Here is a 27,483-nt window from a genome sequence, read left to right as displayed (position 1 = left end):
AAACCTGCAATTAATTTTTTTAATCGCTTTGCAGCCCTAAAATTAAATATTTGGGGACATACATAGATATCCACTTGGAATTTCAGTTTTATCCAAACTCCTGTCCATGAGAAAATAAGCTATGTTGTTATTTTATCTTTTTATATGGCATGACCAGTGTGCATAGACCTTATAAAGACATGGGATCAAATACTCTGCTGAGTGTAAATTGGTACATCTTCAGATGAGTCTGTAGAACTGCTCCAGTTTACACCAGTAGCATTTTTGGCCCAGTGCCTCTACTCCAGAGAGCTTACACCCTAAATCAGGTATGTCAGACATACAGCCCGGGTGCCAGACCCAGCCTGCTGGATGTATTTACGTGGCCCATATGACATTTGGATTGTGAAGAATCTCAGCTTTCATTTAAAAAAAACAGTAGTTTCTAGCCCTCGCAGTAGCCAAAAAACCCACAACCTTTCCAAACCCAAACTGAGCGTACACAATGCTGTGTTTTCTTGAGTATGTGGAGAGTCTGAAACAGTAGCCTAGAGGGGTGAACTCTCTTGCCCTCTGTTGATCCATCCAGCCCGGTGTCAGCATTAACCATTTCATTGGTGATCACTTCAGTGGATAGAACTGAGAATGGGTTTCAGGTGCAGGGGCCAGTGTGGAAGAAGTCACAAAGATGAGAGGAGAGCAGCGAGGCAGAGGGGAAGGAGGACATGTTGGCAGAGCAGAGAGAGCAAGGTCTGTGAAGTGAGAACAGAGATGTAGGCAGGAGGGAGTCTCGGAGCTGTGCAAGGCCCAAAAGGCAAGGCTGAGAAGCTGGAACTTGATGCAGAAGGTGAGATTAGGCAAGAGGAGGGATTTGAAGAGAGAAGAGGAGTGAGAGGGGAGGAGGTTGAGCTTGGCTGCTTCATTCTGAGTGGTCTGGAGGGGCGCAAGCAGAAATTGTGGCAGAAGGCCAGGGAGCATGAAACTGCAGCGTACGTTCCGTGGGGTATGTTTATAATAGCACACTGCAGTTTTCAGCAGTGAATCTGATGATATAAAGGTGAAAACAGTCTCCTCACACCCTGTGTTACCTTGTGAAATTCTATTAGAGCAGTCCCCATCCTTTCCCTACAAGACAAGTTTGCCCATTGCAAAACACGCCCCCACTGCTGACGCCCTGGGGTCCCCTGGTGGGCAGTCTCAGAGAAATGGACATGGGGTTGGAGACTGAGCTCCCTCCTTGAGGAACAAGTGAAGGCATGTTAGCTGGATGGCATTTCAGTTGCCCGTGCTGTGCCCATTCTGTAGATACCAAGTGAACTCCAGTCTCCAGCGCATCTTCGCCAGCATAAAATTCCCTTGAAAACATCTGGGAAGTGGGGAAGCTGCAGTCACTTTGTTAATTCTGTTCTAGTCAGCAGAATTATTTTCTGTCCAATCCCAGGAGCTCAGTTACACCTTTCAGCAGCATTTGTAGGGCGGAGAGGTGGTGTCAAGATTTTAACAGGTACAATGAGGAGTCCAGTGACACCTTAAAGACTAACAGATTTATTTGAGCATAAGCTTTTCTGGTTAAAAAACATCTGAAGAAGTGGAGGTTTTTACCCATGAAAGCTTATGCCCAACTAAATCTGTTAGTCTTTAAGGTGCCACCGGACTCCTCCTTGTTTTTGTGGATACAGACTAACACGGCTACCCCTCTGATACTAAGATTTTAACAGGGACTCACACAACGATTTCTCCCTCCCTCTCCCTTAACCTGTGACCCCAGTGTCTTGGGGTTTGTGTGCTGTGTTGGAGAGGAGAACTGGGAATCAATTAATTTGTTTTTCAAGTTAAATGAAAAGAGTTTCTCATAACCAGAGCCGAAGAAGGTGGCAGAACCTTTTGGCAAACAGACTTGTACTAGAGACCCTTGGCTTGAAATCTTTATACTATAGAGTGGATAAGTAGGGCTACTGGTTTGATTTGTTCATGGAGAGGATTCTATTCTATTCTATTCTATTCTATTCTATATAGGTCCTTATACCACACTCATTGCTGGAGAATCTTAGCGCCTTTCAGTAGAGCATTAAGCAATGTGACTGCACATCTGTCACATCTTTTTGTTCTCTCATCCTCTTCACAGTGTGTGTACAGTGGAGTGTTTTCTTTTGGAGGGTTTATACACCCACATATACGTACGTTACACAGCCAAACGTACATACGCTGCTATGTGTTTATATTAGAGATGACAAGGTCAAAGACGTGTTCCTAGCACTTAGAATGGAAAGTGATGAGGTTCGTGATGGTCCTTAGTTCCTGAGAGAGTTCATTTTGCTGTTTCCGACCGGCCTCTGAGAAACCTGTCTCATGCACAGACAAGCTCTACCTTTATTTCAGAGAGTTCCATTGTGCCGGAGGAGAAAGATCATTGACAACAGTAGGCTCTTTAGGTAACCCCAGCCCAGGCTGTTGAGTGCTTTGAAGATAAGGATTGAGACCTTTAACTTGGTTTGGTAGTGCAGGGAGTGGAGGACAGGTGTGATGTGCTCACGTTGCTCAGGAGATCTGCTGCTGTGTTCTGTACCAGTTGGAGTTTGCTAAGGGCTGAAGGCTTCATGCCCAGATATGTCACCTTGCTGTAGTCCAGAAGGCAAAGGTCATGAAGCTCAAGACACTGGTTATATTGTTTTAATCAAAATATCCTCAGTTCTGCAAGAAAAACAGTTGAGCACCATTTATGCATAGTGTAAAATCGTCTCAAGCCGCTGACTGGGCAAGGCACCAGCAGAATGCCTTCACAATAATTTATTTTTGGTAGTGCCCAGACCTTTCCAAACACTTTCCAAGGTTGGTCCCTGTCCCAAGGAGCTCCCAGTTGAAGGACAGTCAGACACGTAGATAGAGGTGAGGGAAAGGGGGAACAGCAACAGGCAATTTATGTACAAGACAGGTCAGTTCACTGTAGGTTGCCCAGGGTCTTCAAGAGGGACTTACATGCAGGCAGAGTTGAGGCCCTGTAGGTAAGCTCCGGGAGGTCATACCATGCACAGTGGGCCACATGGAAGAAAGCACAGGGTCACTGGGTACGGAACTGGCCAGTGGTCCGATGAGGCTGGTAATGTCGGCAGAATGCAGGGGCTAAGGTAAACGCGTAGACAGCTTCAAAGTTTTACCGCCCTTATGATGAGAGTTTCTTCTCTCTCTTAACCACCCTTCTAGCCCAGATTTTAACATGACAGGTCTCCAGGCGTGTGATGAAATGGCTCAGCTGACAGCATCACAGCCACATGCACCCATGCCATACTGGGGCTCCCACATGTCATAAGTCAAAGCTGTTTTTCCTTTTAAGAGGAAAATCCTGGAGTCCTTGGCTCTCCTCACAGCTGCCTTATCGCAACCGAAGCACAGCATTCTCTTGGGTGACCCTCAACAGAGGGATAGGGATGGCTTGTAGGGCATCTGGGAGAAGCTTCCCCTGGGAACTGATTTTAAAAATAGAGGCCATCCAGCTGGCAAAATAAATGTGTTCATCAGGTAGATTTTTCTGATCCCTAGGGATAAATTGCTTGTGGCAGGGGTGGATTAGCAGGATCCTGATATGGGACAGTTCCATCAAGGACAGGAAAATCACCCCATACATTCCTTTTTTTTGGAGGTGCAGTTTTAACAAGGGGCTTTGAGTAGCCCCCTCCTGCCTGGGATGTGCCTCAGGATACTCAGAGCTTTGACCCACAAGAAATAAGATTAATGTTCCTGCCCCATTGTAATTCTGAGTCTCGCATAATGTACGTATTAGCTATGATCCTGTTTATATTAAACACGACAGAACCCACAGAATCTGTCAGTCGGGAGATTTCAGTTAACTCCTGTCATATTTAGTTTAGCATCTAACACCTTCTTCTAGGCAAATACAGCTCTGGTTCACTGAACTTGATAACTCCTTTTTAGTACACCAAGTGACTTCCATATGGAATAAATTACAATACCTCCTGAAAAACACCAGAGGCATCTGCCAAATTATGCAAAATTTAAATCACTAATGAACAATGTGATGAAAGTTGAATGAAGGTGTATTTACAAGATCTACAACACACTGTGTCTGTGGAGCAGATGTACTGTCTGTGTAAGTTGATATACACACACACACACACACATACACACATATACACACATATATATGTACATATATGTGTGGGATCTTTAAGGTCTTTCAGAATAATAATTTATACCTGGGCTCAATGAGCCAGAAGCTCCTCATGATGTCATTGACTTGCTTGTATCCGCTGTGCGTCAGCAGCAAGATGCCAAAAAAGTAGGCACGAGGGCATTTTGAGGGGGAGTAGACAGACAAAGCTTAAAAAGAGAGGGGGAGAGACAGACAGAAGGAGAAAAGTGGTGGCAGTGGCAGGAGGAGAAATACTTTGCACATACATAGTGTCTTTCATCCAAAGATCAATTTGCAAATGTTAATTGTGCTTCGCAGTCGAGTGTGAGGCAAGCAGCGCTGCTATGTGTGCCTCAGAAATGGGATGTAAATATGATCATTTTGCCGGAGCCCAGGCAGAGGAACAGAAGAGGCAAGGCCCACATTTTCAAAGGTGGCTTCTAATTCTAGGTACTTTGTGTTTCGGTTCCCAGGTTTAGGAACGCTGGGTCTGATTCACCATAGAATTGCCTTGAGAATTGTTTGCCCCACTGCAAAGTGGGTATAAAATCCTACTGTTCTGATTTGCTAGTGTTTTGCACTCATTTTCCACTGGTGTAAACGACAATGCAAGATGCCGGTAGCAATGTATTGGGCTCAATGCATCCAAAGCTGAGCACCCAAAAATTGGAGCAAATCAGAATTAGAGGCCACTTTGGAAAATTTGTGCTGATCTGATCCATTTTGAATCACAGAGGGCTCAAGTGGGATATCCCTATTTGCACTGAGTCGTATCAGACTCCACAAGTAGCCTTGTTGATTTTAATGGAATTATTGATAGTGCAAGGTACTGTTCGTTCCCTGGGAGTATGATCATCACAATTTGGCCCGAAGCACATCAGGGCTGATCTACACTGAAAAATTACAATGGCTTTGGTACATCTATCCGGGGTGTAGTTAAAGGCCGATCTAACCCCCAATGTAGATAGAAGAATTCTCCTGTCGATATAGCCAGTGGTGCTGGAGCAACTTTTGTAGTGGGGGTGCTGAAGGCAGAAACCACGTATTTGGGTTATTACTACTTCAAACCAGGGGGTGCAGCAACACCCCCCCACCCCTAGTTCCAGCACCTTTGGCCCTAGCTACTGCCTCTTAGGGAGGTGGATTAACTACAGCAGCGGGCTAACCCCTCCTGTTGCTGAAGCGTCTATGCTGACGCAGTGCAGCAGTGCCGCTGTATCATTTTAAGTGTAGACATAGCGTACGTCTACACTACCTGCCGGATCAGTGGGTAGTGATCGATCTATCGGGGATCAATTTATCATGTCTAGCGTAGACACGATAAATCGATCCCCGATCGCTCTGCCATTGACTCCTGTACTCCACCATGGCGAGAGGCGGAAGCAGAGTTGACGGGCCATAGTCTCAGTGACAGAGCTGTTAATAGGACCTAAGAGTCTTGACTTCCAGTTCTGTACTCTAACAGCTGAGCAAGGCTCCCAATTTATTTAACGGGAAATAAACTAGTTCACTATTTAACAAAGAATGAATTCATTCTTTTTTCTAGTATGAGATGATTGCTTTGCAAACAGGAGGTTGTGGAACATCTAGCAATTGAAATCAGATATAGATTTTAGTTGTAGGGGAGCCAGTTGTTGGGATATTAGACAGCATTCCAGTTCCCTCTCTGCAAAATCCAGAAGACAATATTGAGCTAAATGTTATTTTGAAAACTGATTTGAGGACAAAGATCCTTAGGGCAGAAGAAAAGTGATCCTTCTCCACTAATTATGAATCATTTATCCTGAACTTCACAAATTTTAGAATCCAAGTCCCAATTAAGACATTACACTTCATGTGTTAATTAGTTTTTTTTTCTTTAAATCAGGCCATAACTCTTCTTAATTAGGAGGTTATAGCCATAGTAATTTGAACTGGCCTGAGTTTAAAACACTCCTGGAAGTCGCACCTGGGAGCTGTACCAGTGATCATTTTAAATTGGTTTAGTTTTGACTTGGGTGATTATAAGGACCCCAACCAGGCAATAATTAAAAAGGGGGCAGCTTCCAAATTAAAGTGCCAGGGTGATGTAAGCAATGATGTCTGGGTTCTAAACTGTGCTCCAGGGAAGCCAGAAAGAGACCAGTCTCTACAAGTTTCTCAGTAAGGGCTCTAATGGATCATGACATTTTAAGCACAAGTTGAATGCATCAGTTCCAGCAATCTCCTCTCTCCCAGAGAGAGGGGACCAGTTATCCACTTTTCATTGCTGGCAATTCTTGAAGGCTCGTTTTCCTGTAGAATAATCTTAGAATTTTGTTATAATATAATTAAGGGCCTGATCCTGAACCTCTTACGCAAACACAACTCCTGTTGCCTTCAACAGAAATTCTGCCTGAACATAGGCTACAAGGATTGCGCTTAAATCCTTTTCCAGGCTACTGATCACAGAACAGATGAATATGGGATAACACGGGCCCAGCTTACAGTGTGCACACTTAATGTAGAGCAGTGTTGTCTCCACTCACCATTAGTGAGGAGTTATGACTCTGGAGGAGAAAGAAGCTATGGTTGATTTACACCAGTTCAGGGTCTGGCCCTATTTTTATTCCCAAGCTTTGCTCAAAGGAAAAATACAAATGCAGCTCTCAGCCGCCACCGTTGGTGAGACTGAGAGCACCTCAGGTGCTCGGCTAGCTACTTCTCTCGATGTAGAGAGCTGCTTCACTTCATGCCATTTGTGACCTTACAGTGCTGTCTTGTGCACAGTCAGGCTGATCAGAGAGACAAATGGAAAGAAGAAATGTGAAAAACCCTGAGTGATGATTTAAATGAAGGGTAGGAAAGGCACTCAAGAAAACAGGGTTCTGTTCTCTACACAGCTACTGATCTGCTGGGCGTCCTGGGGCAAGTCCCTTCCCTTCTCCAGGCCTTATTTCCCCTCCCACCCTCGGTCTGTCTTGCAGTTCAGATAGTACGCTCTTTGGGGCAGGGTCTGTCTTCACTGCAGAGTTCACTCAGGCTCGTGCTTGGGTCTTGTCCCTAACCCCTATCCTGTCCACATACAAAGCCCTTTCACCTGAGTTTGGCAGTGCTTCAAACCCAGGCTAGCTGGCCCGGCTGAGTCTGAGAGTTAAAGCCTGAGTTCTGCTTTCATTCGTGCTGGTAACCCACCCGCTTTGGAGTGAGGATGCAGGCTTGAGTGCTGATTGTCCTCCGGTGCCTGCCCACAATTACCCCCCCTTGTGCTCAGAAGGACTGACGACTTCTCCCACAACTCATAGGGAAAGAATTATAGATTGATTCAGCTTACTGCAGCGCAAAGAACCAGGGGTTCTGTCCCCAGAAGTCCTAGTGACACGTACCAGTGAGGATACAGTAACTCAGGTATTATGGCTTGGCAAGGTGGCAGCTCACATCCAGGCTAAGCTAACCTAGGTGCTCAGATGCAGGTGCTGATCACCCGAGTTAATTCTACGGTGAAGGTAGGATGTGGGCTTCTAACACCTGCTGTAATACAAATAGTCAATAATAGCTTGAGGGTAGGAAAAGCTATGGTATTTCACCCTCTAAGTTGGTGTATCTTGCACAGAGCAGTAAGAAAAGCAACCAACAAGAGGGTCTACATCAAAGGAGCCCCACCATATTTCAACTTGCACATTTTTTTCAGCTACTATGTACATAAGTTACATACTGGTAAGTGTATATAAGGAACTCTCAGTTGGAGTAAGGGGGAGGCACTCATCCTTGTGTTGATTTCCCTTAGCTGGCTACGGGAGAATTCCCTGGTGCAGGCACTGTGTAAGGCAGCTGCAAACACCCCCCTGTGGAGGGCATGCCAAGCTGAGGCTGGGAACGGGGTGGGGGAGGGCATGGTACGGCTGGGGTCATAGCAGATGGCACTATGGCTATTTTGAGCGCTCCAGGTTATGAGTTGCAAGGCTGCATCTACTTACAGAAAATCCTTCAGTTATGGGGCCACAGCAACCCCCTGCTAGCCCAGACAGGGCTACAGCTTTGTGTGCTGGGTCCCCAAGGGGCTCGGTATGCAATTGGATCCAGCGGGTCCAGCCTACACCAGCCTAGGCATATCACCTCTGAGTTCAGCCAGTTCACTTTAATGGAACTACTCAGGCCTGCAGGATTGGTCCCTTGTGTGTGCATAACTCCCTGTGGGGCAGATTATGGTGCTCGTACTCACCAGGAGTAGCATTGTCCTTTGTGAGTGGGTCCCATTGATCTCATTAGGACCACTCCCAGAGCAGGGTACCACTTCACGTGAGTAAGGGCCAGAGACCTGGTCCTTTCTCATGAATGTTTTGCCAGGAAGTCCTGAGCCAGGGAGACAGTCAGATCTCGAGGTGGGATTTGGAGTCAGTCACAGACAGACTGCTCCACCGCTCCTTCTGCAGCACTAACAAAGCAGCAGAGCTTGTTTGGATGATGGCACGGGGTAGCCTAGTGTGTCTGCCGAACTAACAAAGCCTTGTTCCTCTTTACAGAACGTCTCTCCTGCGATCCCGTCCCCGGATGGTTCTCCCAGTGCAAGGCCTTGTGTGCCTCGCGGCCTTTGGCCTGGCTCTTCCCTTGGCCATCAGTCTCTTTCCACAGATGTCGGAGGTCAGTGCACGTCTAGTCTGTATTACACTGTGCAGCGCAAAGCAGAGGAGTAGTAGCTCCATTGAAGTCACTGCAACGTGGCAGCTTGTTTGCCCCCCCAGCTAATGGTGGCGAGATTTTATCAGGTGATCACAACCGCAGCAGCCAACAGGATCTAAAACCTCACGCAGGCTAAGGCTTTTGGAGAAGCCACCAGCCAGAAGAGTCATTGGGAAGGTTGCAAAGAATCTGGTGGCACCTTATAGACTAACAGACGTTTTGGAGCATGAGCTTTCGTGGGTGAATACCCACTTCCTCAGATGCATGCATTGGGAAGGTTGGTTGTTTCTAGCCTACACATACAGAGGGCAAGTTGACTTGGCAGTTTAGCGAGAGAGGGCATGTGTGCAGGTGTGGGTTTGGTATGTGGAGAACACAGTGAATCACAAAAATGGATTGCTCTGTTGAATGTTTGATTGCTACCAGACCTTCCTGTTCTTTGGCAGTCAGCTGTTGTCTCCTTGACTTAAATATGCGCTTGGTCTTGTTATATATATGGCCTCTGGCGTGCACATCACAGCTTGCTCAGCACATGGCAGTGCTTGCATTGTCAGTAACAATGGCTGGATGCATACAGAGAATCATGTTCATCTTTTATTGTCATGTGGGTTTTCCTTTCCTTTAGCTGGTGATTGGATCATACAACAATACCTGCCCTGGTGATCAAAAAAAGGGGTTGTGATTTTGTTATATTTATTACAAAGGATTTGATTCCTGAGGTTTGGATCAACTTAAGTGAAGGCTGAAGTTAACCAGTGGTGAACTGAGTAGAAAGTCCTATGTTCCATGCAAGAAATATACAGTTTAAATATGACACACGGCACCATTCCTGTTTGGCCTCCCTTCCCCTCCCATCCTTTTTTTCTCCCCTAGGAGTTAATTGGTTCACCCACTTCTGTCTTGAGGATTCTCTTAGGCTGTGCAGTAATCAGTTTTAACACATATTAATTGCAGGGAGGAGCAGGGACACAAAACGTTTAAATGAGGCATTTGAAAAAATGTACTTGGAAAGAATCCTCTCTGCTTGTACTTAAAGGGTAGCAGCTGTAGTCAAGAGTAACGCTTTAACTATGGAGGGCCACAATGTCGTTTTTATTCTCTTTCAGTGATTCTAGGTCAAATGTGCTCCGTTCACAAGTCAAACCGTGTTTGTGTTTCTACCTGATGGCCCTGACAGCTCACCCTGGGATCTGAGAGTCAAGCTGGGTTCATTCTCTTTCATTAGCATCCATAGTAAAGATTATGTGGTCAGAACTGAGCTGCCTCTTTTGCTTCTGGTCCATCAGGAAGAACACAGTCCTGCTCACTCTCCCATGTCTGTGTTGTCTCCAGCGTATTCATGTAGTAAACATTTGTTTTTGTCTATAAAGCAAGCCTCTATGACCGGAAGACACACAAGGAGCAGATACGTGTTCTTGCAGCTTCTCTGCGTATTCCACCTTCTCCATTTCATCTCTAGATTGTATCTTCAGGGAAGGGACTGTCTTTGCTCTGTGTCTTGTGCAGCACAGTGCACATTGTTGGTGCCTAACAACAAGAATGTGTTAGATTGTGTTAGGTTTCATTTTTCAGGCAAAAGCCACACTTCAAAGCCAGTCTGATGTTCTCTTGCTTACGGGGTCACCAAAATGCCAGTCAAAAGAAAATGGGATACTTAACTGTTTTGTAGCGGAAACCATTCCAGTAAAACCAGAACTGTGGTCCAATCACAACTGCCACTGAAATTCCTTGGGCCTAAATTCCTTGGGATAGTCATTAAGGCTTAAATTTTCAAAAATGTCGACTAATTTTGGGTGACTCATTGTTTGGGTCTCTATCTTAAGGCACCTAAGGCCTGATTTCCAGAGGCGATGAGCACCCAATCAAGCCACAGGTATCTAAAGTTTGTTATCCAAAAGTTGAAGCATCCAAAATTACATGCCCTCTGTGAAGAAAAGAGAAAAAGGTCCGTGCCTTAGTTTTCCTATCTGAAAAACGAGTCTAACAGTGCTTGCGGACATCTGTAAGGCACTTTGAGCTCTTTGGGTGCTATTATTGATATTTTGATCTGACAGATTATATTGAAGTTAATGGCCATGTCAATCCCAGCTCTGTTTAAATTACAGAGAAAAATTAATGTCTATCTTGTATCAAAGACTATTACAATTGCAAACAATGGGGACTTTTAAAATGGTGCAAAGATTAATTGAAAGTGACCTTGTAAAAGCAAAAAAAGTGTCATCTGCAGTGTAAACATGAATCAGAGCTGATTAGCCACTAAAACAGAGTGATGTGCTGTCTGCCCACACATTGTGTCAGTGAAGGGAAGCCATTACAGCCAGTCGTGTATTGCTCATTATCCACTGGGTTCTCAGCTCTGGTCCCTCAGCTTCAAGAGAATTGAGGTCTTGCTGTGGGAACTTGGAGGTATCAAGCATTTTTATATTCAGTCTTATCAAACTCCCAGTCTTTTACAAAGTGTTTCCTTTACTGAAGGGTGTGTGTAAATCTCCAGTCTTGCGGAATCTGATTCTGCTCTGTTGAATGGCTGATGAGCTTTGGAGACGTTCAGCCCCTAGGAAGTGAATGGAGTAGGTCAGTTCTCTAAAACCATAATCTCTTTAGAGCCAGTTCTTCCCAGACTTGGCTAGGGGTCCTGTCACAGCCCATCAATCCTGAGTCTCAATTCAGGATCTGAGTGTGTGATGTGTTTGACTTATGTGTGTGCACTAGTGACCCACGAAATCTGCCACACCTGCTTCCTCTCCCGGCTATGCTAGCAGACCTTCCTGCGTGGCTGGATACGAACTCTGTGCCCAGTGCTACAAGTATTTGTTTTGTTTGTGGAGGTAGTAGGTTTAAAGCAGCTACAGATCGGACATTAGAGGCAGTCCACTTGTAACAAACTATGTCCGTGGAGCAAATGGAGTGTAACCAGAGTATTCTGCTCCAAAGAAGGACCGTTTAAAATAACAGTATATTTGCATGTACTACCCTGCTGACGTCGGTGATTAAATCTGATTCACTATTAAGATCTCTCTCAGCTTAGGAGCTTTAATGGCTTTTTGTTCTCAATTTAGTTTAGTGGACCAAAGTGGGGAGCCTAATTCGTTTAATGTATTTATTTTGATTGTGTTGAGCTCCCATTGTTGACTCTGTGCACTTGACAAAACGTACAAGAAACAGTACTGCACAGAGTTAAAGCCCTGTAACAGATTTAAAGGGATGCCCCAGCAACCTATGCAAAAGCCAGAGACCTTAATAACAATTCCTATCATCAATCCTCTACTTCCCCATCCTGTCTAACTGCTTGCTCCCCATAGGCCTGAGAAAAATGGTGAGTTTTGCCACATTCTGAAGATTAATGAAGCAGGCCATTTGGCTGGCTTTTTTAAGCTGTAAGATTTGATTCTGCTTTCATTTACACCAACATAGCTGCCTCAGAGTCAGTGGAGTTAAAAGCCAGTGTAAGTGAAATCAGAATCTGGCCTTAAAACTGTCTACATAGACATTAGAATAGTAACCCTTGAGTTGATCAACCAAGCTTTGGGAAATTTAGTGCATCAAAATTGTCTTAGACCCATATCTAATCAAGGGCAGAGCCCCAGGTGTGCTCTGATTCACTTCATACTGCAGACCTGTGCTCCAGAAGCTCAATTTTCTTTTCTTTTCTTTTCTTTTCTTTTCTTTTGCCCTTATGATTGTGAAGATAACCCTGAAAACAGACACTAAGTGTAAACCAATGCAGTGATATCTCCGTGGGTCTGCAGCAAGTCTAAAACATTATGGGAATATGGTGGGAATTATCCCATTAATCTCAAGAGGGCGTTGACTCTGAAACCTAATTGCAGCATTAAGTATTTCACTGCAGATCGCTTTAGCAGAAATACCCAGTTAATATTCTTTGCTCACAGTCTCAAACTGCTTCCCATGACTCTTGCAGCATCTCCTGCCCAGCTGCTGTTACCTACAGCATACTGACTGACTGTCTCTCCAGTGCAGGTATGCGTTGCCTGTACGAACATCTGCAACATATCCAACACTGAAAATGGGAATTACATAAAATCAATTGAATTCAGCATCCCAATAAGTAAGCCAGGGGCTACCCTACTGAGTTCATTGTTCACGTGCATATTTAATTAACCCAAACCCTACATTTTCTATTGAAAAGAAACTGCTGCACAATTTCCAGTCTGCTGCACCTGCAGAGTCCAGGAATCTTGCTGCCAAACCCAGGTCCAGCATGCTGTGTAGCGCATGGGGCTCTGGTTACAAGGGCTGAAGCATCTCAGTGACAGAGAGACCCAGGCCCCATCACAGGCTCCGTTTAAAGACTTCTAGTAGCTGACTAGATGTAGGACAAACCATAACCAAGAATGAGGCTGATTGCAATTCAAATTCTTTTCTTAAAAATAATCTTCCCTTCGGCTCTCCAGGGCAGGAGGAAAAACATCTAAAATACAAGACTGCGCTATTGTTTTCCAATCTGTTTCAGCCTTCATCTTGTTGGCAGGCTGCATTAGAAAAGCAAAAGGTTAATGAGCCAATGTGCAGTGGGATTATTGCAGTAAAGATGACAGTGAACCAGTAATTACTAATTAGATGCAGTTTAACAGGAGGAACAAGTGAAATCTCCTCTTCACCAACTGTCAATAATTAGCAGATTTGGTGAGGTTGAAATGTGTCCACAGTTAAAAGGCTGATTTTTTAATGAAATGGCACTTGACAAAAAGAGCTGTATGGAGGTCACAGCCATAGCCCTCCAGAAGCATCCTTATATCATACTTAGGAGTGAAATCAGATGCAAAGCAACAGGGGTTCTCCAAGCAACCCTCTCTCCCTTAGGACTGCCTTGCTTGAGGGTATTCTCTACAGTAGTTTTGTCCAACATGGAGAGGAGTGGGGGAAAGGATTTGCCAGCTGCTGGGGATGGGGAGATGTTCAAGAAGTGAGAAGTATGGTGGTTTGTCTTTAGTCCCAGGCATGAGGGATGGTGTCCTTAGATGCTGATGGCTTTAGGCAGCATAAAAGCTCATTGGCCAAAACTGACATTTATGATCAAGGTTGGCTTTGAAAACTGCCCTTCTTGTGACAAGTGCCCTGAGGTTCTGAATGTCCACAAGTGTCACAAGTCACATTTTTTGGTTGCAGGCTCACGACTTTGTGGTTTTATTTGGCTTGGGCTTCACGTGAGTTGAAGTAATTTTGACAGATGTGAGGGCTGAACCAACAACCTTTATTATTCATCATATAGCGGTAGAGAAACCATTTCATTCTGCACAGTGTTAGGATCATGCCCTACCTATTAGCCAGGATGAGCAGGGATGGTATCCCCAGCCTCTGTTGGCCTGAAGCTGGGAATGGGTGACAGGGGGTGGATCACTTGGTGATTACCTGTTCTGTTCATTCCTTCTGGGGCACCTGGCATTTTCCACTGTCGGAAGACAGGATACTGAGCTAGATGGACCTTTGCTCTGACTCAGTATAGCTGTTCTTATGAGCTATGGGGAGGATCTTGTTCTCTCATTGGGCCATTCTTTACCTTTTATTTTGGCATCTGGGACTGTTTAATTTAGATGGAAGGATACATCTGCCCTACTGGATCCCACCCCAGTAACCAAAGGAGGGAGCATGGTCTACTGGTTTAAGCATGGGACCGGGAGTCAGGAGACCAGTGTTTTAGTCCCTGCTCTGATTGTCTGTGTGACCCTGAGCAAATCACTTCGTTATCTGTACCTCAGTTTTCCCCATCTGTAAAATGGGACTAATACTGACCTACCTCCCAGGCCTGTTGTGAGGCTTAACTGTCTTTTCACCAGAGCCGCTGGAAGCTCTTTATAGAGTGCTCTAGACTGACAAAGTGCTACTAGTCCCAAATGCTGACGTCTTTCACATTTTCAGTTCTTTACTGAGTGGCTAATTGGGTTAATAGGCTCAGAGAGGGTCCCATGGCGCTGTAGAAATACTGAAATATATAACTCAGAAAGGGGATTGCACACTAAAAACTATAGTTTGCTGCACAAGAAAAGTTCCCGTTATTAGCCTGAGGCAGCAAAGTGCATCAGCTCAAAACGGCAGACTAGACCCTCTCTGTCGGAACTGTATAGCCTGCTTTCAGAAAGGTTTTGATCAGGCTTGATTTAAAGCAGAAAGTCTTTTGCCCATTTGTTTCTTTGAGGTTTCAATTCCTACCCATCCCTTCCTTTCTCCCTCCCATCAACCTTTTCCAAATAAGATGACAATGCAAGAAGAGATTTGAGAAAACGACTTCCCTCGTTGAGGCAATCTCTCTTCTCTCCAACTCATTTGCTCGCTCTTTCTCATCTCTTGTTTTCTTTCACCTGCACCAGCTGTTCCTCTGTCTGAGGGCAGGGTTCACAGGCCTGGCGTGCGTTTCCTGAGGAGCCAGTTTTCACATGCTGTTTTTCCTTTGGCCTTGCCCTTTGGCCTTCCCTTCACACCTCCACTCCACTCCCCCATCCCACCTTGACAGCCTGGCATCTGCAGAACACCTTTGCTGCAAAAACAACCAAGGCAAAAAAAAAAAATCACAGTCGCTTGCTTCCTGTAGAGCAGATTCTCCAACGAGTACACCCTTTCGTTTCCCCCTAATTGTGATGCTCTCGGAGGCTGCTGTCTGGGAGATCATTAGTACATCGAGGTGCCGTGCGTTCTGAAGGCATTAAGAAACACCCAGAGCCTTTGTGAGTACTGGAGCATGTAAAAAGCACCAGCAGAGAGCATGATTGTTCAAACTGAAAGGATCTTTTTTTAGTCCTCTAAGGAAATAAGATGAAATGGAATATTGGCAATAAGAATTAGAAAACATTTTCCATGTCAGTTCTGTGTGTTGCAAATACCCCACAACTGTTCCTCTCCCACTCTTGCGTCCACTCCTACCTTCTCCCCTCCTGTCACGTGGAACTGCCCTGTCTATCCCTACTCTCCCCATCTCCAACAGTGACTCCACTGTCATGCAGGCTGGGAAGAAGCCCTGAGCTGCTACTTTATTCTGAGCTAAGCAGCTGGTGAGCCAAGTGACTGCAGCTATTTGGTCCTTCCTGCTTCCAACCTGCCCTCTGCTCCAGTCTGTCCCAGAGATGGCTGCATTTTAATGGGGAAGCTGTGTGCAGAGAGTTTGTAAAGGGAGATGGCATATCATCAGAACAGTAATCTTAGTGAAGGAACCACTGTGGTCATCTAGTTTGACCTCCTGTATAATACAGCCCCTTGGACTTCCCCAAAATAATACCTGTTTGACCTAGAATATATCCTTTTAGAAAAGCATCCAATCTTGATTTAAAAATTGCCAGTGATGGAGAATCCATCACAGCCCTTAGTAAATCGTTCCAGTGCTTAATTCCCCTCACTGTATCATGCCTTCTAGTTATGAAAAGCCCAAGGTACCAACGATCACAATTGTCTGACAGAATCCCTTGGCATTATTTGAAACTCTGTTTTTGAGAACGTAGCTGGGGCGAGAGAGGGGAATACATTGGTGAGGTGTCAGATTGCCTCACTGCACCAGCCCACTCCTCCTCCTCCTTGCCTCAGTTGGACAACATCCACACATTCCAGGTGCCACCTATTGGCAATGATCTCCCAGAAGCAGCATCTGCCTCCACAACAGACTCCTGGGAGTTTTTCTTGTGGGCAGCCTGTGGAATCTCTTTAGAGCCTTGTTACTATTAAAGGAATGCGGGAAGCCCCATGCTTCCAGCATAAATCTGTGCAGTGTCCTTCTGAGTCATGCTTCAGCAGGAGAGAAACATATATTGCCCCTTCAATATGGAAAGAAACTAAACTTTATAAAATGAAGAGGCCTTAATAGCTATGGAGATGTATCTAGCTATCTATCTAATCCCTCCATCTATCTGTTTTATACTGCTGCGCATCTCTGAGCACCTTCCATGTAAACTCCATAGCAATAGCAAAGTCCCTTGTGAAGTCATGGCCACTTCTCCCTTTGTGGGGTACGTGGTAGGTTGCCAATTTAAATCTAACCCAGACTGATAGCAGATGGAAGATATTTCCTGGTGGCAGCTTGGAAACTTGTGTAAAATGAATTGTATGGTCAGAATCCAGGTTCTAGTGAACAGGCATCTGAGTCATAGTTGGCACCTGAATTGTCATCAGTTGGGGTTGATTTGATTAATGGCTAACCTGCCTTGTTCTCAAGATCTCAGTGACCAGCTTGGGAGAAGCATACCTCCCTTCTGCCCAGGCTGTGCCTGTGCTGCAGAGAAAGAGATGGACATTCTGTCTTCAGAGGTTCCTGTTCCCAGCGCAAGTCGCTCTTTGGAAGTTACTGAAAATGAGGCAACAGTTGAACAAGACGGTTTGAGTTAGAAATGCCTCTTTGCACCCAAGTATAATTACGAGACACACTGGCATTTCTCATCCCTTGAATGTCACAAGTGAGCAATGTTCAGGTTTATTCAGCACCCAGATTTTTGTTCCCATGCCCGTGTCAAAACAACTTTGATATGTGAGTAGGTTGATCTGTGTTTTGAAGTCTGTTTACAATAGTGGCAATTTGTTACCTGACCCAGTCACCACATTTTTGCCCTTTCAATGTGGTGCCTCTGAAGCTCGAAAGCTCATCCTTTCCACCAACAGAAGCTGGCCCAATAAAATATTACCTCACCCACCTTGTCTCTCTGCCTAATACAGGCATGTCACCGTTGCTTCCAAAGAAGCTATTAGGAGATGAGTCTTTCTCCCATTGAAATCAAGTCCAGGTGAAGTTAGTGAGAGAAAAGGGTGCTGAGCACCTCACAGGATCAGGCCCTAAACCTGTACCCTTGATCCCTAGAGCAATAGTTTGAAGAATTGCCTTGAACTGAACAGTTATTTGTGGTAATTTAAGGTGGGTGGGGAGAGAAAGAACCCCTTTGTACTGCAGAAGACTTCAATAGCAATGTCAGAAAGGGATCTGGTTTCATGTTTATATCTCTGTCCCTGGGATACAGGTTCAAGTATGTAAACTATCCATCCTGCAAGCACAAACTCCTGCAGGTGTGTGGGTGCTGGTGGGCATAAAAAACATTCCTGACACCATCTCTTTTAAGGAATCTTCACCTCCTGATACCTGTAAGCCATTAAGAGTCAAAAGAAAGAGCTGACATCCCACAACTCTAGGTAAACAGCTAAACATTAACCCTTAAAGAGGCTTGAAAGCCATACTTAAAAGGCACTTTATGGAAAGAAACCATTTTTCCAGGGCCTGCTAATTGCCTTCTTTCTTCAGGATATTTCTCAACAGTCCCTTACTCAAAGAGATTGCTGCTGTGCCTCTCCCCATAAGTGCAGTGGCCACACTCCAAGTGAGGTGTTAAGGATACATGGCTGCTTAGCAAGCAGAACTGTTCCAGATTTGCTTGCCATAAGAAGATTTAGTTAATGTATAGAAGTTCCAAATAACAAATCAAATTTCCCAAAGGCCAACGATTATAGTCATGCCCTTTGGCCTTTCTTATTGTTTGAGATTTGTGGTATATTCCTGATAGTCCCATTCATTGTCCCGTCCAAGAGAAGGAGACACATTGAAAGCATGAGATTCTCAAGCAGATTGTTTGGATTCTCAGAAGCTACAGCAGCTTCCCTAAATCCTGTAACATCCATCACACTATCCTAGTATATCATACACCTGTAGAGATTGTATATTCACACCCAAACAGCCAGGAGTGTTTTCTCCTGCTATGCGATCTGTGCGAGGGATTCTCCTTGAAATGGACTTAATCTGGTTTTATTGCTCATTTTCACCCAAAGAAAAAAATTGCCACCATCAGAACTATGTGCTGCTGATGCTGAAGATTGAGAGAGAAGGGAGTCTTATGCAGTGTTTTTGTAGCCATGTTGGTCCCAGGATATTAGAAAGACAGGGTGGGTGAGGTAATGCCTTTTATTGGGCCAACCCATACACCTGCAGGAGTTCACGCTTGCAGGGTGGATAGTTTACATACTTGAACCTGTGTCCCAGGGACAGAGATAAAAACATGAAACCAGATCCCTTTCTGACATTGTTAGTGAATGAGAATAAAATCCTAATAAGAATACAAGATGTTTTATTCCAATAAGATATTACCTCACCCACCTTGTCTCTCTGGAGAAGGGAGTTGGTATTCACTCTTCCGTCTTTCAACACTTCAGGAGACAATGGCACTTGCTTGAAATACTGTGACTTCATTTGTCATCAAGGAAAGCTTCCATTATACTGCTCTAGGTTTGGCTAATATAAAAATACCAGTTTCATTTCTCTAACACTTGTTACTCCACAGCACACTCACTAATCACATCATTGATACGCAGCCCCCTTTGGAGTGTAATGTAGCCTTGTTTAGCTATGCAGAGCAACATTACGAGAGATGAGGACAGGATGTCAAGAAACATACTGTGTCCACTTGAAACCACTGGGAATGTGGGAGTTAGGTAAGGAGAATTTGCTCCTTACCAATGTCCTTGTTTCTTCAACAGGGATTCATAGGGAGAAAGTGCCACCCATTGAACCACCAGTGCCACTTTCTGTAGCATCCTGCATGTTCCTTGGCGGTCTCCCATACAAGTGCTGGTCTAGACTGACCCTGCTTAGCTTCTCTAATCTTGGCGGTCATGTTGAAAAGCTTGTATGCTTTGGACCACGTTTTGACACTCGTGTGTCTGAAGTTAGTGATTTCACTGGAAGTTGTGGGTGATCAGCGCCTCTGAAAATCAGGCCACTTTGATTTTTGGTGCCTAAATGCAGATGTAGATGCCTACTCTGGGCATCCAGATGTGTAAGTATGGGCCTTTATATCTACCGAAAGAGGATAAAAGTCAAACGTATCTGTATGGGCTGGGGCTTGTGTATCCCATTTCAGTAAACAAAGATGGGCTGCTTTGGAACCTAAGTTCTGCTGCTTTGGTTACAGACTGTCTGTGAACACCCCCAGGTCATCTTCTCGGTAGGCTAGTCCTGATCCTTCCATATCTGCTTTAGCTGGCATGGACCTCACCGCACCAGAATCCAATCTACAGCATAAACTTCCTGATCTCCTGACTAGTGAGTAAGGAATCTCTCCCCCTGCTTGCTATGTTAAATGCCCCCACACAGCTAACTTCAGAAGGACTTCCTCTTGTGGGAGAGAGTTCTCAGCCCACTGCAACTGCTGCCTTTAAGGTCATACATGGTTCTGGCTTGGGCCTGCAAACAGCTGTCTCGATGTGCACTTACCTTCTGCTATACATGCCACACACATAATCAGGACTTCCCTACAGAACATTAACCCTTCTTTTTTTGTTCCATGTGAAAGGGCATCAGAAGCCCTGCCCTTGACCAGTCGTGGTTCTGCCCCTTCATCTGATTCTCCATTGCGTGGGAGGAAATTCCCTGCCTTTGCCTTGAGGTCGCCTGTTTTCTATCTGTGGTGATGAACTTTGTTATTTGATTCAGTCACAAGCTTGGGAATTGCCACTACATGAGTGCACGTGTTAACCTCTGAGCTTCTATCCTGCTCACATCTAATGCGCTAATGGCTGCAGTATCTGCATGCCAAACACAGTGCATTGTTGCTCTTCAAAAGGACCATCCTTTCCACTCGCTCCTTAATTTAAGGCCACTGTCTTAGGGTCAGAGTGTTGCCAACTCTCACGATTTCACTGCAAGCTTTGCAATATTTGATATTCTTAAAACCCCAGCTCCTGAAGATAAGTGATTAGGTATGAATCTTGGCTTTCGTTAACAAAAAACAAGCTTTTTAGTCCTTATGATTGTGGACAAAAACTTCAAAACATGTCCTGAATGGCCCTAATGTTTCAGAAACCACTAGGCAAAAAGAAGATTTTTTTTAAAAAATCTCATGGTTTTAAGCCAACCTCATGATGTTTTGGAACCTGGCTAATGATGCTCAAATGCCTGGGGCTGTCAGTACTAAGGCTGACACTGCAAATTTGGAGAAGACTCTTCGCAGGGATTCTGAGAAGGTTTTGTGCAGCAAACTGAGCTTTGTGTCACATTCTAAAGATTGCGAGACTCAAGTGCGGTCAGATTTCTGGCTTTGTGGGTCCCACGGCAGAAGGCAGAGTCTGAGAGTTCCATCCTATCCGTCTCAGCTGTCATTGCGGGACACTCATAGACTTTAAGGTCAGAAGTGACCATCAAGATCTTCTAGTCTGACCTCCTGCACAACGCAGGCCACAGAATCTCACCCACCCACTCCAGTAACAAACCCCTAACCTGTGTCTGAGCTATTGAAGTCCTCAACTTGTGGTTTAAAGACTTCAAAGTGCAGAGAATCCTCCAACAAGTAACCCATGCCCCATGCTGCAGAGGAAGGTGAAACCCCCCCAGGGCCTCTGCCAATCTACCCTGGAGGAAAATTCCTTCCCAACCCCAAATATGGCGATCGGCATGTAGGCAAGACTCACCAGCCAGACACCCAGGAAAGAATTCTCTGTAGTAACTCAGATCCCACCCCATCTAACATCCCATTACAGGCCATTCGGCATATTTACCGCTAATAGTGAAAGATCAATTAATTGCCAAAATTAGGCTCTCTCATCATACCATCCCCTCCATAAACTTATCAAGCTTAGTCTTGAAGCCAGATATGTCTTTTGCCCCCACTGCTCCCCTTGGAAGGCTGTTCCAGAACTTCACTCCTTGGATGGTTAGAAACCTTCATCTAATTTCAAGTCTAAACTTCCTGATGGCCAGTTGATATCCATTTGTCCTTGTACTTCCTGATGGCTGAGGGAGTCTGTTATGGAAATAACTGGGCCAAGCCTGTGGAGGGCTTAAAGATTAAACTCGGCAGTGGAAGGCCAAACAAAACACAGAATTGTTCTCTGCTCCAAATGGCCTCAGATATAGAGGGTAAACTATGTAATCTCCTTGGGTGGTAGCTGTCTGGTCGCTCCGTTTAAAAAAATATATATTGGAATTGAAAAAGGTACAGAAAGAGGCAACAAAAATGGTTAGGGGTGGGGAACCACTTCCATATGTGGACAGATTAATAAGACTGAGACTTTTCAGCCTGGAAAAGAAATGACTAAGGGAGGATATGATTGAGGTCTATAAAATCATGACTGGTGTGGAGAATGTAAATAAGGAAGTGTTATTTACTCCTTCTTGTAACACAAGAACTAAGAGTTGCCAAATAAAATTAATAGGCAGCAGGTTTAAAACAAACAAAAGGACGTATTTATTCATACAATGCACAGTCAACCTGTGGAACTCCCTGCCAGAGGATTTTGTGAAGGCCAAGACTATAACTGGGTCAAAAAGGAGATAGAGAGTTTCATGGAGGATAGGTCCATCAATGGCTATTAGCCAGGATGGGTGGAGATGGGTGTCCCAACCTCTGTTTGCTACAAGCTGGGAATGGGCGACAGGGGATGGATCACTTGGTGATTCCCTGTTCTGTTCATTCCCTCTGGGGCACCTGGCACTGGCAACTATCGGAAGACAGGAGACTGGACTAGGTCGACCTTTGGTCTGACCCAGTGTGGCTGTTCTTATGTTCCTTAGTGCAGAGGAAAGGGACATAAAGTTTTCACTTCTTGCCAATAGGTGAACTGAGAGGAAGGAGCAACATTATTACACTCTGCCCAGGGCAACAGAAAGGGTTAATCTGTCAGTGCTTCTCACTGGCTGCCTCCTGCATTTGCAACAGCTTCTACCACAGAAGGCCCCAGCACCTACCTGGTGGTCCTTGAAACCCACAAAGCCTGTCCTGTGGCTCTCCTCACCTCCGCTTTCTCCACCCTTTCTTGTGCCTGAGCCCTCCTCTACCTGTCACATTTGAGTAGACTCCAGAGTGTGGGGTTTGTCTTGTGTGTGATATGCAAAGTGCTACATGCTCTTAAGGGAGGGCTCTGGAAGTAATCTCAGGGAAGACAATGCAATCATTGTATGAAAGGGTACGAGACAGGTGACTATTACCAGAGGTGTCAAGTATCAGAGGGGTGGCCGTGTTAGTCTGGATCTGTAAAAGCAGCAAAGAATCCTGTGGCACCTTATAGACTAACAGACGTTTTGGAGCATGAGCTTTCGTGGGTGAATACCCACTTCCTCAGATGCATGTAGTGGAAATTTCCAGGAGCAGGTATATATATGCTAGCAAGCAAGCTAGAGATAACGAGGTCAGTTCAATCAGGGAGGATGAGTCCCTGTTCTAGCAGTTGAGGTGTGAAAACCGAGAGAGGAGAAACTGGTTCTGCAGTTGGCAAGCCATTCACAGTCTTTGTCCAATCCTGAGCTGATGGTGTCAAATTTGCACTTTACCAGAGGGAGGCGTATCCCACAGAGGGCTGAGTCCGCCTCTGCTCCCTGCTGATCTCATCCGTGTGAATTCACTGCCCATGCTCATGAAGGACTAACAGCACTAGTGAGAGTTAGGCAAGGACTGTGCCGAGAGTGTCCCTTCCCATCCCTCTGCCAGAGCTGCTCATGCCCTGCCTGGAGCACTTCACGCCATCCCAACCCTGCAGTGGTGGATTAGCCACTGGGCCAACAGGGCCCATGCCCAGGGGCTCCAGCCCTGAAAAAGGGACATATGCCCCAACCCACTCTGCCCATCCAGCACTCCTGCCAGCGAGCAAGGTCAGGGCGTGGGTTCTTGCCTTGCTTCACCCACCTGGCGCTCCTGCAGAGGAGCGGTGCAAGCCTCCATGCCCGGACTCAGCTCCTCAGGAGTGCCCGGCAGGCAGAGTGGGGCAAGCCACCATGAACTGACCCCATTTCCCCGGCAGGAGCACCGGGTTGGGAGGTGGGGGGAGTGGCAAAGCAGGTGGAAGGGGTGGGGAGGGGCCCCCACTTGCTCTGGCCCAGGCCACCCTGTACCTATGATGAATGTGACCAACTCTGCCCACTGGGTCCCCCTTTAACTGCTGCATCAAGACTTTGCTCTTGGAGCCCTTCACAGCTTCTGCTCTGCCTGCGGCTCAGACTTTGTCTCCTATTGTGTCTCCCCGGGCCTCTGCACACCACTTGTGAGGCCCCTTGCAATTCCCTGTTCCTTTCCTTCTCCTCCATTTATTGTCACTTCCCCACATGGCACAGGGCATCCTTTCAATCCCAGATGTCCATGACCCCACCTGTCAAGCTTCCACGAGGGTCACAAGAAAGAAACTTGTATTTTTTAAAAAAAAATCAAAATGGAAAAATAATTAGCGTTTTTTAAACAATTCCCACCTCTGGTACAACCTGACTTCATGCTTTCTTTTAGGCTGTAAGCTCTCTGGGGCAGAGGCTGTATCTCTGTGTACGGAGCACTTTGCCAGCGCTAGCCAGGTGGCATGATGGGTTTATGATGCAGATTAAGGTCCCTCCCGGATGAGGATGAAAGCATACATGTGCCCTCCCTCCCCGCCCTAGCCCTCAAGCTTTCTCTTTTAACACTTTGAACTAGGGGGGCCGTTTTCTACCCACTAATGCAAAAGAAAAAAAAAGCACCCTGACGATTCTTGACTTTCCCTTCATCACCAGACAGTACTGAAAGCTCTTAGGGACTGTCATTCCTCCATTTCAAATTCCATACTTTAAAGTGCCAAACAAAAGGCCATGATCAAAGCAGATGGAAAGAAATGAGTCATTAAAGCCTTCGATAGCGCAAGTAATCACTGGCTAAATGGCTTGGCACCCAGCAGCTGTGCAAGTATCTTTGATCCCTGCACTTCTCGTGTATCCAGCCTCATTCTCACAGTTTATGCTTTTGTTTGGTTACGTACATAGTGCCAAATCCATGCACCTTTGTTATTAACAATGCTGCACACCACAGCCACTCAGAACTTCCTGGTGACAGCGGGGATAGAATCCAGATCCTCCTGCTCCAACAGCCTTTGAACGAACTACTCTGTTTGGTATGAGCAGTAGAGGGCCGATGAGACACATTCAAGCAGTTTTGATTCCTTCCAGCAGAGGGCACTGGGGACCACACAAGCCTGTTCATTATGACACTTGTCAGTGAGAGCATTTAAAGAATAATCCACCTGAGCTTTCTAAGCTGCATGGAGAAAATTCAGTATGAAAATATATTGGGGTCTTTTCCACTCTTTCATTCTACAGACTGGGCATCGCTGATGGGGATTTGTGGAATGACCCAGTTTGCTGATCCACGTCAGGGAGGAGAGAGAGTTGACTTAGTTGTGAGAGAGAACACCTCAGACAGGGAATGTGTCTATCCAGGAAGTGAAGAGACCCCATGGTAGAGAAGCGGCTTAGAGAGCATATTTCTAGTTGGTGCCTGTGGCTGAGAGGATTAGCAAGCTTAGCACATCCCCTTAGCTCTTCTTCTTCTTCGAGTGATTGCTCATATCCATTCCAGTTAGGTGTGCGCGCCGTGCGTGCACGTTCGTCGGAAACTTTTTACCCTAGCAACTCCAGTGGGCCGGCAGGTCGCCCCCTAGAGTGGCGCCGCCATGGCGCTCGATATATACCCCTGCCGGCCCACCCGCTCCTCAGTTCCTTCTTACCGCCCGTGTCAGTCGTTGGAACTGTGGAGCACGGCATAGCTGTCCTCCACGTCCCTAGCTCTCCTTCATCTTTACAGTTCATACTTGTAGATAGTTGTAAATAATTGTATAAGTATAGTTAGTTATTGTTGTTTGTATATAGTTGTATAGTTATTAGCGGGTTTGGGCTGTAGCCCTTCCCGGCACCGGGCCCATGCCTGGTTCGCCGGGGTTCAAGCAATGCTCAGCCTGTAAAAAGCCGATGCTGACCAGCGACCCCCACGACGCCTGCCTAAAGTGCCTGGGGGAATCGCACATTTCGGACAAGTGCCGCATTTGCAAGGCTTTTAAGCCTAGGACGAAAAAGGAGAGGGACCAAAGATTAAGGACTCTCCTAATGGAAGCGGCACTTAATCCGGTAACCTCAACACAGAGCGCCGCCTCTGCGCCGGCACCGGACCGCGCCGGCACCAGAAAGACACCCCGGCACCGACCTTCCCCGGCACCGGGACCCGAGACAAGGCCTTCGAAGTCTGCGACTCCATCCGTGCAAACTTGAGCGGAGCGCCCGGCGCCTACCTCAGCCGCGGCACCACCAGCAGGGATTCCGTCGACTCCGGGCCCTGGAGATCCGTCGAATCTGGTCCCTCCTAGCTCCCCTGTAAGATCTGGGCTTTAGCTATTGGTCCTGTCGACGCCAGAGACTTTCGCTTTGGCGCGGGACCTGATTGCTCTTACAGAGCCTACCCAGCCTCAACCCCCGGTACCCCTGGTGCGGGTCGTATCCAGAGGCAAGCCGGCGACGATGCGAGCACCATCTCCGGACTCACCCAGCCGGCACCAATCGCCGTCGAGGTCCCGATACCGCGGACGCTCTCGCTCCAGGCGCCGCTCGCAGTCCCGGCACCACTCCTCTCGGTGGTACCGGTCGCACTCGCAGCGCCGGTCATCCTCCAGACAGTCCCGCTATTCCCAGCACTGGTCTGGATCAAGTCGCCGCTACCGGCACCGAGATTCTAGGAGCCGTTCCCGGCGGCGATCAGCACCCCGGTCGACCTCCTGGCACCGAGCTGGTGGCAGGTCCCGGTCGACCTCCCGGCACCGCGTCAGTGGCAGGTCCTGGTCCCGGTCGACTTCCCGGCACCGAGTTGGAGGCAGGTCCTGGTCCCGATCCCGGCACCGGTATGATTCCTGGTACCGGCACCGAGAAGATCTTCGGCGTCGAGACTAAGAGAACCCTACCAGCCGCGTTCGGCCCCTCCATGGCCTTCCAGGCAGCCGTCTGTCTCGTCGCAAACAGACAGTGTGCATGCGATAGACGCAGACAGACCCGCGGCCCTCTTTCAGGAGCCTCCTCCGCAGGATCAGGGACCACAGCAGTGGGGTTTCTGGACACCCTGAGCGTACCATCAAGCCCAGGGCCGTCAACAAATTCCTCCTCAGCCTGCAACGGCTGAGCGCAGGGTGCCAGAGGCTTCGCTATCTCGCCCTCCTCCTTCTCCGGCGGGCGAAGACAGGTCCAACCAGCAAGACCCTGAGCTCCCTCCGGAGTCAGAGGCGCGGGTTCAGACAGAGCCTCCCGTGGACACTCTTTTACCAGGGGTCTCCTCATCGTCCGATGAGGCAGTGGCGGGCACAGCATCGTCCAGCCCTCCCCCACTCGACCTCAGGGCGCACCAGGACCTCCTCAGGCACGTAGCGCAGAACTTAAACTTGCAAGCTGAGGAGGTCTCCAAAATCGAAGATCCCGTGGTGAGCATCCTCTCAGCAGATGCTCCCACCAGGGTCGCCCTGCCTTTTATCAGGACTATCCAGGCCAATGCCAATACCATCTGGCAGTCGCCGGCCTCCATCCCTCCTGCTGCACACAGGGTGGAGCGTAAATATATGGCTCCCTCCAGAAGTTATGAGTACCTCCATGTGCACCCGGCGCCGTGCTCCCTCATCGTGCAGTCGGTGAACGAGAGGGAGCATCACGGACAAGAGGCCCCAGCACCCAAGTCCAAGGAGGTGAGGCGTATGGACCTGTTAGGCCAGAAAGTCTACTCAGCGGGCGCCTTCCAACAGAGGGTCTCCAACCAGCAAGCCCTCCTTAGCTGCTACGCCTATAACTCCTGGGTGGCAACGGATAAGTTTAAGGAGCTGTTGCCTCAGGATGCGCGTCAAGAATTTGCGGCAATTCTTGACGAGGGCAAGAAGGTCGCAAGAACTTCGTTGCAGGCATCCTTGGACGCAGCAGACTCGGCCACTCGAACTCTGGCTTCAGGGGTTACAATGCGCCGCATCTCCTGGCTTCATGTTTCTGGCCA

At 46.9% G+C, this 27,483-nt stretch overlaps 1 protein-coding gene across 7 annotated transcripts in view; it reads left to right on the top strand.

Moving 5' to 3' along the window:
• SFXN5 (sideroflexin 5) overlaps nucleotides 1-27,483 on the top strand; it is a 182,651-nt gene that overhangs the window by 137,709 nt on the left and 17,459 nt on the right. For all 7 annotated transcript variants that reach the window (XM_030563309.1, XM_030563308.1, XM_030563307.1 and 4 more), the window contains one exon: nucleotides 8,608-8,725. In XM_030563309.1, the coding sequence (XP_030419169.1) occupies nucleotides 8,608-8,725 (118 nt within the window). The remainder of the gene's footprint in view (nucleotides 1-8,607; nucleotides 8,726-27,483) is intronic.

The sequence above is a fragment of the Gopherus evgoodei genome, chromosome 5 (assembly GCF_007399415.2).
Source record: "Gopherus evgoodei ecotype Sinaloan lineage chromosome 5, rGopEvg1_v1.p, whole genome shotgun sequence".
Classification (NCBI taxonomy): Eukaryota; Metazoa; Chordata; order Testudines; family Testudinidae; genus Gopherus; species Gopherus evgoodei.
The sequence above is the reverse complement of the archived record's forward strand: the minus strand, read 5'-3'. Positions and strand labels throughout refer to the sequence as shown.